We start from the raw sequence: 11218 nt of genomic DNA, 5'->3' as shown, positions 1-11218 counted from the left end.
TATCAGGAAGGGCACTGTTTGTGGTTGTTTATAGAGTTGAAAAGAGGAAAGGAAGCAGAGGCGGGAAGCTTTGTTGAGAATTCCACCTGTCTAGAACAATAAAAATAACTTTCAATTAGCATCCCTGAAAGAGATCTGGATCTTAACTGATGGCTGTGAAGGGGGTAGTCTGACAAATGGAAGAGATAGTACACTGTCTCAAGAGAAGACAAGTACCATACCCATCCATAAAGGGGCCAGGTGGGAAGGTTGACCGCTCTAAAGGCAGGAGATGCCAGGTGTGGTGGACTGGGATTGGCAAGGTAGCCAGGAGGGACATAATCACATTGCATTGTTTCCCTCTTCAACACACCTCCCCTCTCCACATGGGTCAAATGAGTGTAGGGATTGTGGAGGGGTAGTTACTCCCATTTGATGGTACATCCATTCATCACCTGAAAAACAGAAAATGTTATTAAACAAAGATGTGGTACTCAGGTAAATGCAAAATTCACATGTTTGAAAAATAAAGTTAAAAACATCTGCACGTCAACTAGAGCTTATTTAGCTTATGCAATAGAGGTACGTGTCGGTCTTATCATCCACGTTGGGGGTTAGGGGTGAGTCTTGCACATTTGGGAACTCGGTGTGTATTATTAGTAGGGTGGATTTTAGGAGGTGACCCCTAAGCTCTTCTAAGTACTGCGCGGTTGTGGGCTGGTTGGTCCCGTGGTGGAGGAAATGAAGTGTGCGTTCAACAAAGAGCCTGTGATAGACAGCAGGTACCTAATGGATAATTGATGAATGGATGCTGGTTGCATACAATTGTGGAGTTGGACACACCAAATCTGTAGTTAAGGAGGGACCGGAATAAAACTTGAGCACCAGTTAGAATGTCTTGGGTAGAAATTAAAAGCAGTCTGGAGCCGATTTTCCCCAGCCAGCTCGAGCGCAGACCTGTCTAGGTGAGTCTGCCAGCGGTGCGCAAGTGGTATTCCTGCACAGAGGCCGGCCAGATTTGCGTCCATCCTCAGGAAGAGAAAGCTGCGGATTTAGAGGTCTCGGATCCGAGCCGGCGGCTCTCCTCGGGGCCTCTCTCCTCTCTCCGCCTTCACCTCTCTCCCAAATACCTCCTCGCTGGAGGCTGAAGGGATTCCCGCCCCCAGCTGCCTCCTCCGAGCCCCGCGGAGCAGCGGACTCCTCCCCTGGAAACTCCTCCGGGGCTGGGGAAGGCTTTGGCGCATGCTCCGTACCTAGGGCAGGTTTTTGCTGCGGGTAGCAGGGCTCCTGTCACACCGGCTGGCGGGTTGTGGCGGTGCCAGCCAGGGTGTGCGAGTGTGCCTGCGTGCTCGCGCCTGGGCAGACCGACCCGGACAGCAGTGCGACTCTTCCCGGAGAGGCGGCTGCGCACAGGCGCCGCGCCCGCAGCCGCCGCGGGGGCTCCTCCGCAAACTTGCGGCGGGCGCCGTCTGCCCTCTCGGCTCCCGCGCCCGGCGACCTGCGGGCAGAGGCGCCGGGCGCGCGTTCCGAGCGCGGTGCCCGCGGCCGGCCGGGGCGGCAGGGCCGGGCCGCGCCTTCGCCCTTGGCCCGCGCCCTGGCGAGCCTCATGCAGCCCCCGCGCTCGCGGCCGCAGCCGCCCGGCTGCCCCGGGCAGGTGCAGGACCGGAGCCGCGCTCCTCAGCGCCTGAGCGCCTGAGCGCCTGAGCGCCGGCGGCGGGATGCCCCGCGTGGCCTGAGAGCGCGCGCCGCGCCCGGGCGGGAGCGGGGAGCGGGCCGAGCCGGGCGCCCCCGGGAGCGCAGGGCGCCCCACGCCGCAGCCGCAGCCACCCGCGCCGGCGCCCGCCTCCCCGCTCGGCTCGCAGGCCCCGGCGCTGCCAGCCCCGGAGTGCCGGAGTGCCGCGGGGCCGCCAGCCAGACGCACGCCTCGCGTCAGGGGCATGGAGGAGCGGCGGACTCGGAGCCGCGCCCCGGAGTCCCCGAAACTTCCGAGCGGGCGCCAGTCCGCGCCGCTGCCGCCGCCGCCGCTTCGCCTGCCGGCCTGAGAGCGGGACCATGGATGAAAGGTTCAACAAGTGGCTGCTGACGCCGGTGCTCACTCTCCTCTTCGTGGTCATCATGTACCAGTACGTGTCCCCCTCCTGCACCAGCTCCTGCGCCAACTTCGGGGAGCAGCCCCGCGCGGGGGAGGCCGGACAGCCGGCCGCCCCGAGTCCCGCCCGCCGGGCACAGGCGCCGCCGGAGGAGTGGGAGCGGCGGCCCCAGCTGCCCCCGCCACCCCGGGGGCCGCCCGAGGGCCCTCGGGGGGCCGCGGCGCCGGAGGACGAGGACGAGGAGCTCGGGGAGCCGGAGGAGGAAGAAGAGGAGGAGGAAGAGGAGCCGGACCCCGAGGCCCCCGAGAATGGCTCCCTGCCCCGGTTCGTGCCGCGCTTTAACTTCACCCTGAAGGACCTGACCCGCTTCGTGGATTTCAATATCAAAGGGCGCGACGTGATTGTGTTCTTGCACATCCAGAAGACCGGGGGCACCACGTTCGGCCGGCACCTTGTGAAGAACATCCGGCTGGAGCAGCCGTGTAGCTGCAAAGCGGGCCAGAAGAAGTGCACCTGCCACCGGCCGGGCAAGAAGGAGACGTGGCTCTTCTCCCGCTTCTCCACCGGCTGGAGCTGCGGGCTGCATGCCGACTGGACGGAGCTCACCAACTGCGTGCCGGCCATCATGGAGAAGAAAGACTGTCCCCGCAACCACAGCCACACCAGGTACTGTCTCCGGCCCCCTTTCGCTTCCTGCCACCTCCCCGCCCCTCTCCCCACCCCCGGTGCGGACCCTGGGCGGCCCTGCGCTGCCCGAGCCTGCGGGTAGTTTCCCCAGCGTCTTCCAGCGGTCCGGGCAGAGGCTTGGGGAGTGGGATAAGAAACCTCTGGCTAGAGCCCTGGGCTTGAACTCACTCCTCTCCCTCCCTTACCCCACCCTCGCCCCCGGGGTTCCTGCCACCCCCTTGCATCTTCAGAGGTGTCCGGGAGCAATAGTGTATGTTCTTCCGTGTGTCTAGGACGGTGCGGCCTCCCGCTGACCGTGGAATGGAGAGGAGGCCTGGGTTAGACTAGCGAGGTCGGATCTTGCTCCTAAGTTGTGTGAGTGGAAACCCAAACCCGGTAAAAGGCAGGAGGAGCTGGGCGTAGAGAGGCAGGGCAGGAGTTTTACAGACATGCTGAAGCCCCCGGACGAGCCGAATCCCTCTATAGGTGGCTCTTGGGTGGCTCCTCTCCAGCTCGGGGAAACAATCCTCCTGATGTGTCTTTGAAGATACACTTTCAAATTCCTGCTGTACCTCGATAACCCTAATTCTGGAGATGGTCTTTGTTGCTGAGCAATGCCAGATTTGGACTCATGCTGTTCTCAGCAAGATTTCCACTCTCCCCCAGGCCAACCATCAACTCGTGCCAGAGGTGTTAGTTAAATGCCTACTGTGTGCCTGGCAACGTGCTACGTGCTAAGTGAATCCAGAGATACAATAAGTAAAATCCCTTCCTTTCAAGATAGATGGTTTTCTCCGCCCCATACCCCCTACTTTTAAATAGCAATACTGCTGAGAATTAGGAAAGTTTGAAATCTTAATAGCCAATGAAACTGCCTACATTATTAACATCCTTTGAGAGAGGCATGGGCTTGAGAATTTGGTTGAATGTTCTTTCTGCCCATTGCAATTTGAAGATTAATCTGACATGCTTGCTCAAGGGACTAAAATATTAAAAGCTTGGAACACTAGTTTATTGAAGTTTTTATCTCAAAGGTTTCAAACAATTTGGTGTAAGGAAATAGGAATTTAAAAACTCAAGCTCAATATGTTGATATCAGATAGCTTTTGCATTTGACATTATGGAAAAACTTCATTTACTGGAAGCTACCCAGATTCTGAAATTCACCACCACTGAAGCATCTAATTCTACTTCATTTCTCCAAGAATGAGCAAAATTTCATTATGGGATTTTTTAGTCTGGCAGTTTTTCAAATACTTTCTCTCCTCCCTGCTCCTTTCCTTGTTTAATGGAAATTGGTTAGAATAGGAAACTGGTTGGGCTTGGTATGAAGGCTCCTTCCTTAGCATATTTTAAAGACCTTTTACTTTTAAAAATGTCTAATTGTGTAGTATTTTAGATCCTGCCTTTCTATGTTTAGCTCAAAACAGTTTTTCAATTAATTATGACTCTCAAACTTCCTGACAAACAAGATTACTTCAACGAGAGACAATCTTTGCTACCTTTTAGCCAAAGTTGTACTTTTTGTATTTAGACCTTTATGTATTAATTCCTGAATGACCCCAGGGAGTCTGCTAGTCTGAGTCCCAGCTTCCATTTCAGTAAAACTAGAGACTTTGATTATCACACAGGAACATCTAAAGACTCTTTAACAGAGACCGGCAGTATATTCTGCCAATATGTGTAAAACTCACAGTGAATAGATGAAGAGTTTAGGAGGAATTAGAGATCCTGGAACCAAAAATAACTGGATTTTTGCTTAGTGATGAAATGTTGCTGCTACTATAGACCCTACATGGATTACAGCACTGAGGTCTCACTCCCATAGGAAATCCTCAGTATGTGTCTACGCTGGGATGCAGGAAAGTTCCACTGTGGCTATTCGAACATATAGTTTCTGTTGCACAAGTGCTTCTTTTTGTTTAATGATGGACCATGAACATTTATTTCTCTCTGAACCACAAGTTATCAGATAATCACCCTGAACCGGTTTGCTTTCTTTCTTTTTTTTTTTTGATTTCAAAATTTTCATGGTAGCTTTTTTTTTTTTTTACACTACTCTTTATAATCCTTTTTCCTTTTCTTCTACACGCTCTCTCCCCTTCCTGATATTCTAAGTTACTTCTTTGCTCTAGATGTTGTAGGAAGGAATGGTTGTGGTTTATGTGAGGTGCCCTACATCTAAAGTTTTAGGGAAAAGGTTGAAGGGATGTCCGGTACCATCTTCCTCACCAAGAAGATTGAATTAGTAGTCTGTCATTGGAATGCCCGAGTACAGCATTCTACAGTCAACTAGATTAGCCTGGATAATGGAGGGTACGTTTCCACAATGCAAAATGGCAGATAATCTATTGCTACATAATGGGAACAAGGTTCTTCAAATAGGGCAGACTCTAAGCAAAATCAAGAAGTAGATCATGTTTTAGTTCCCTGGTCTCTTTGCTTTTGGTCCCCCTGAAAGGCCCCCCTCCCCATTTCTCACAGGGATTAGTGTCTTTGTAAGTCATGTAGTGGGTAACAGCAAGAACTCTGGATTCAGATGGATATGGCTCTCTTGTGTAACCAAGAGTGGCTCTTACTTAGTAAGCAGGAGTAAGTTACTCTTTCTGAGCCTCAGAATCTTCATCTTTAATGCATAGGTAGTAATTGGTACTCTCTTAGAGAGGTGTTACGAGACCTGAAAGGGCAAATGTATGCAACATACTTAGCACAGTATCTGTGCATAGTAGAATGTGCTGGTATATAGTCATACTTAACATTACTTGTTGATTGTATTAACAATATTTCTTGAATCAAGGTCATCTTTTATGAAAGGAACTGAGGTGACTTCCTTAGAGCAGCTCATTGTAAAGTAGGTCACCTTATTTTATAGAGATGCCATTTTAAAAATTTAAAATTAATTAATTAATTAATTTTAATATAATTTATTGTCAGGTTGGCTAACATACAGTGTATACAGTGGGCTCTTGGTTTTGGGGGTAGATTCCCGTGATTCATCACTTACATACAACACCCAGTGCTCATCCCAACAGGTGCCCTCCTCAATGCCCATCACCCATTTTCCCCTCTCCCCTGCCTCTCCCCCATCAACCCTCAGTTTTATTTATTTATTTAGAATATTTTGTATTTAAGAGTCTCTTATGGCTTGCCTCCCTCCCTCTCTGTTTGTAACTATTTTTTCCCCTTTCCTTCTCCCGTGGTTTTCTGTTATGTTTCTCAAGATCCACATATGAGTGAAAACATATGGTATCTGTCCTTCTCTGACTGACTTATTTCACTTAGCATAATACCCTCCAGTTCCATCCATGTTGCTGCAAATGGCAGGATTTCATTCTTTCTTACTGCCAAGTAGTATTCCATTGTGTATATAAACCACAACCTCTTTATCCATTCATCAGTTGATGGACATTTAGGCTCTTTCCATAATTTGGCTATTGTTGAAAGTGCTGCTATAAACATTGGGGTACAAGTGCCCCTCTGCATCAGCACTCCTGTATCCCTTGGGTGAATTCCTAGCAGTGTTATTGCTGGGTCATAGGGTAGATCTATTTTTAATTTTTTGAGGAACCTCCACACTGTTTTCCAGAGTGGCTGCACCAGTTTGCATTCCCACCAACAGTGCAAGAAGGCTCCCCTTTCTCCACATCCTCGCCAGCATCTGTTGTTTCTTGAGTTGTTAATTTTAGCCTCTCTGACCGGTGTGAGGTGGTATCTCAGTGTGGTTTTGATTTGTGTTTCCCTGATGATGAGTCACGTTGAACACCTTTTCATGTGTCTGTTGGCCATAGAGATGCCATTTTGTGATTTCTTGTGTCGAGACAGAATCCTAAACTCCGAACTTAAGAAATAAGTGGAAAATTATGGACATTTGGGCATCAGTGAATGCAGGGTACAGGATGGGAAACAGGGAAAGCACACAGTGTACTTGGGTGTATATATTCTGTTGGTGACAAAAAGGAAACCTGTCTGGAATGGTGCGAGAGCAAGAGAGAATGTCTAGGGGGCGCCTGGGTGGCTCAGTCAGTTAAGCCTCCGACTCTTGGTTTTGGATCAGGTTCTGATCTCACAATTTGTGAATTTAAGCCCTGCGTCGGGGTCATAATCTCACATTTTGTGAGTTTAAGCCCTGTGTTAAGCACTGATAGTGAGTTTAAGCACTGATAGTGCAGAGCCTGCTTGGGATCCTCTCTCTCTCTCTCTCTCTCTCTCTCTCTCTCTCTCTGCCCTTCCCCTGCTCACACACACACTCTCTCTCAAAATAAGTAAATAAACTTTAAAGATAAAAAAACATTCTTTATCTTTAAAGATGAAAAAATGGAATATCTAGGACCAAAGGCAAAAGTGGGAAGCCAACTCTGAAAGGACATGGTTTAGATGGAGAAGCCATCATGTGGACTATACATGCCCAGGAAGGGAAAAAGGCTCTGGGGCTGGCAGTTTGGACCCAGCACAGAGGGCTTTTTCCAGCACAATGATTAGTTAGAGTAAAATAGGAAGCAAATCAGAAGGTGGCATGTATGAGTGACCTCTTCAATCACATCACTGATGATTTCTGCTCATTTTTCTTCTGCTTCCTCCCTAAGTATCTTTTTAGTAGGTTATTCTTTTTATGTATGTATGTTTGTATTTATTAATTTATTTGGGAGAGAGAGCGAGAACGTGCATGAGCAGGGGAGAGAGGCAGAGAGAGAGAGAGAGAGAGAGAGAGAGAGAGAGAGACTGTTAAGCAGCCTCCATGCTCAGCACAGAGCCTGAAGCAGGGGTTGATCCTGTGAACTATGAGATCATGACCTGACCTGAAATCAAGAGTCTGATGCTCAACTGACTGATCCACCCAGGAACCCTTCTTTTTTTAATTATTATTCTTGTGCTGCCTTCTTTATTACCATGTTCCCTTCTTTTATTTGCATGTTCAGGCCTTTAGAAGACTATTCTTTACTATTGTTGAGTATGGATAGAATCATAGCATTTTATGGCTAAAGAAGACTGAAGAGGTGATCGAGTCCTACAATATATATGGCAAATGGGCAATTTAATCCCAAGGAAGTGAAATGATATGTCTAAGGTTTATTCAGGGACTTGAATATTCATTTTAATAATTTATATATGATGTTTTGCCTATTGTTTTTTCTGTTTACTATGAAAAGTATAGTGGAGAATGTTTTAAGCTCTTATTATGTGCCAGTTACTGCAATAGTTCTAGGAATGCAGTTTTGAACAGTGTCAGCCCTACGGAAGTTAGTCATTAGGATGAAAGACCTTCATCTTTGATAGGTGAGTATCACTCTCATTCTTAAATAAAGCTGGCAAGAGATTCTGTCCACACCTTTTATAGGGTGGGGTAGTGATTTTTCCCTTTTATGACCTACTTTCTGTTGGTTCTGGTAGAGTAGTTGGAATCTAATGAATATTGTGGTAGATAGGACCTTCTGTGTTGCAAATGATATAAACCTGACTCAAACTCAGTTCAGCCAGGGGGCATTACTGGCTTAACAACCAGACCACAGGAAACGGAGGGTTAGAGTTGGTTTCAAGAATGATTGGAACTGGAAGTTTGGGGTCTTTCTCCCCATACTCCTTTGGATATTGATCTCACTCTGTCCAATCGGCTTATTCTATGAAATGGGTAAATGGCTGTCATGTCTAATAGCTCCACAGGCCAAGAGGCTAGCAAGCCTTCTCCATGTTCCAATTTGAAATGTTGGGGCATGACTCTGAATAGCCCAGCTTGGAACTTGTGAGTCTTCTTTTAGCCAGTCCATGGGGCCGGGGCAGTGAGGTTTCCGGACCCACCTGGTATCACAGAACCATCCATGGGACTGGTGTGTGTGTGTGTGTGTGTGTGTGTGTGTGTGTGTGTGTAGTGATAAGGGGAGCTCACATATATACAGCTCCCACAGGGACCATTGGGTTCTGGATAGTCTTTCCAACTGTGTCAATTACAGGTGTAAGTAAATAAAAAATAAACAAACTTTCAGATCTCTCCCTTGCATTCTTGTGTGTAGGAACATTTTAATGTTAAGCTGCAGCTCCAATTTATTTGCAGCAGCTGGAATCCATGTCACATGAGGAATAATTTGGAGGAACAGGGGGGATTTAATATAGAGGTGGCAAAAAATAAGGAGAGATGTAAAAATTGCCTTCAAATACTCAAAGGAGGAAGGTGTGCAAGATGGAGGAAGCTTGCTCTGTATTTCTCCAAAGGATGGAACTAGGATACTTGAGATTCAGGTGGTTGGAGAAGGTTTCAACTCAGAGTAAGAACTTCCTAAAATTTGTAGCTATCTAAAATGCGGATGGACTCTTTTGTGCAGTGGCTTACTCCCCAGCAGTGAAAACTTGAAATCTGGCTCATTAACCACTGAGGTTGTGAAAGGAACTATTCCCTGAGGAAGAGCTTAGCCTCTCTGGCCTTCTATTTTAAGATTCTGTGTTCTAATCTAAGCTGAATTCAGGGTATCTTTCTTCTCCCCTCTTCTGCCCCATGCAGAGAAAGCAAAACACAACCCCCCCCCCCCAAAAAAAAAAGATTACAAATGAACTACTCAGTTGTCAAACATTTGTAAATATTTCCACCAAGGAAACTTGGAAAGCACAGGTCTGGTGGTATAGACTGTTTTACATGGTGAGGGCCAAAAGCAGTAGTCCAGTGTACTAGAGCTTCTGTTTCTTCATAATGAATATAAAAAGGAAAGATGAGTCGGGCGCCTGAGTGGCTCAGTCGGTTAAGCTTCCAACTTTGGCTCAGGTCATGATATCACAGTCCGTGAGCTTGAGCCCCCTGTTGGGCTCCATGCTGACAGCTCGGAGCCTGGAGCCTGCTTCAGATTCTGTGTCTCCCTCTCTCTCTGCCCCTCCCCTGCTTGTACTCTGTCTCTCTCTCTTTCTCAAAAAAAAAAAAAAAAAAAACATAAAAACAATAAATAAATAAATATTCACAAAATTTAAAAAAAGGAAAGATGAGAAAATATAACACAACTTACCACCAAAAGCCTTCACCACTTTGGTTTTTTTTTTTTTTTTTTTAATATGAAATTTATTGTCAAATTGGTTTCCATACAACACCCAGTGCTCATCCCAACAGGTGCCCTCCTCAATACCCATCACCGTCCCTCCCTCCCACCCCCCATCAACCCTCAGTTTGTTCTCAGTTTTTAAGAGTCTCTTATGTTTTAAGCCATCACCACTTTGAAACATCATCTGGTTATTGCTTTTTCCTTTAGACAGTGGGCTGCAATATATAAGGAGTCAGCAGAGCTCTCTTTCAGATTGTCTAGAATATTATGGCCCATACAGCCTTCTAAAGTATAATCTCTTTGATGTCTCTTCTAATTAGAAATGTTGAACTGCGAAGAAGGTTAATTTTCACCATCAGGTTTGTGTGCTGTGTGAAACTAAGGAGATAAGAGATTGTCTCTATGCTGTATCCACTTACATGTTCATTACAGAGTCTCTGAAAGTATTGCTTCTGGTCCAAACCACCAACATTTGCTATAAATCAGAAACAGGTTGAATTAAACCCATTCCTTTTTTTTTCTTTTTGAGTTGTGAAGCTAAAACTGGAACCTGGCAAATGGTGATCGATGATTTATTTTTTTGCCTCTTTCTTGCTGGTTACCTTGGGATATTGGCAAGGGTTGATTTTTTTTTGGAAAAATCCAAATGCTCTTGTAATAATTGAATTCTAGGTAAATTTAGCCACTGACAATGTGGGTTTGCTTAATCTTAGACTCTTGTATTATTATTCCCCAAAGCTAATTATCATCATCTCATTTTGACGAAGGACAATCAGAAGCTTATGGCATTTGAAAGTCACTTATGCTTGATAATGGATTAAACAGGTCTAAATGATACTGCCAAATCCTAATGTGATTTTAAGACTCATGAAATAAATTATTGGGCCAAGAAATAGGTTTAGTATGAAAACAATTAAATGGGGAGCCCAAATTAATATTTTCTAGTATTAATTATCTTGTTTTTGAGTTTGTTAAATTATGGATATTATATATAAATCCTCTGTTGATTTTAATTGGCTAATAGAGCTTTGTTTTTTTTTTTAATTTTTTTTCAACGTTTTTTATTTATTTTTGGGACAGAGAGAGACAGAGCATGAACGGGGGAGGGGCAGAGAGAGAGGGAGACACAGAATCGGAAACAGTCTCCAGGCTCTGAGCCATCAGCCCAGAGCCCGACGCGGGGCTCGAACTCACGGACCGCGAGATCGTGACCTGGCTGAAGTCGGATGCCTAACCGACTGCGCCACCCAGGCGCCCTAGAGCTTTGTTTTAATTATAGCTAAGCATTTAACTATGTGTTGGGAAGTGTACCAGACGTTTAACTTAGATGATATTATTTGTTTATATCTTCCTCTAGCACATACATTTGCTCAGTAAAACACACGCAAAGTTCCCAGCACAGAGACTGATCTATGAAAGATACTCCATAAACGTCAGCTGAAAGTCTGTGACATGTTCTAGATTACA

The 11218-nt window shown here is 46.6% G+C and overlaps 1 protein-coding gene across 1 annotated transcript in view; it reads left to right on the top strand.

Annotated features, from left to right (window-relative positions):
- The first annotated feature begins 1242 nt into the window (after positions 1-1242).
- HS6ST3 (heparan sulfate 6-O-sulfotransferase 3) overlaps positions 1243-11218 on the top strand; it is a 674043-nt gene continuing 664067 nt past the window's right edge. The window contains exon 1 of the mRNA XM_086709323.1: positions 1243-2735. Within this exon, the coding sequence (XP_086565449.1) occupies positions 2032-2735 (704 nt within the window). The 5' untranslated portion in view covers positions 1243-2031. The remainder of the gene's footprint in view (positions 2736-11218) is intronic.

The sequence above is a fragment of the Puma concolor genome, chromosome A1 (genome assembly GCF_028749965.1).
Source record: "Puma concolor isolate L17-30 chromosome A1, mPumCon1.1.hap2, whole genome shotgun sequence".
Lineage (NCBI taxonomy): Eukaryota > Metazoa > Chordata > Mammalia > Carnivora > Felidae > Puma > Puma concolor.
Note: the sequence above shows the minus strand (reverse complement) of the source record. Positions and strands in the feature narration are given on the sequence as shown.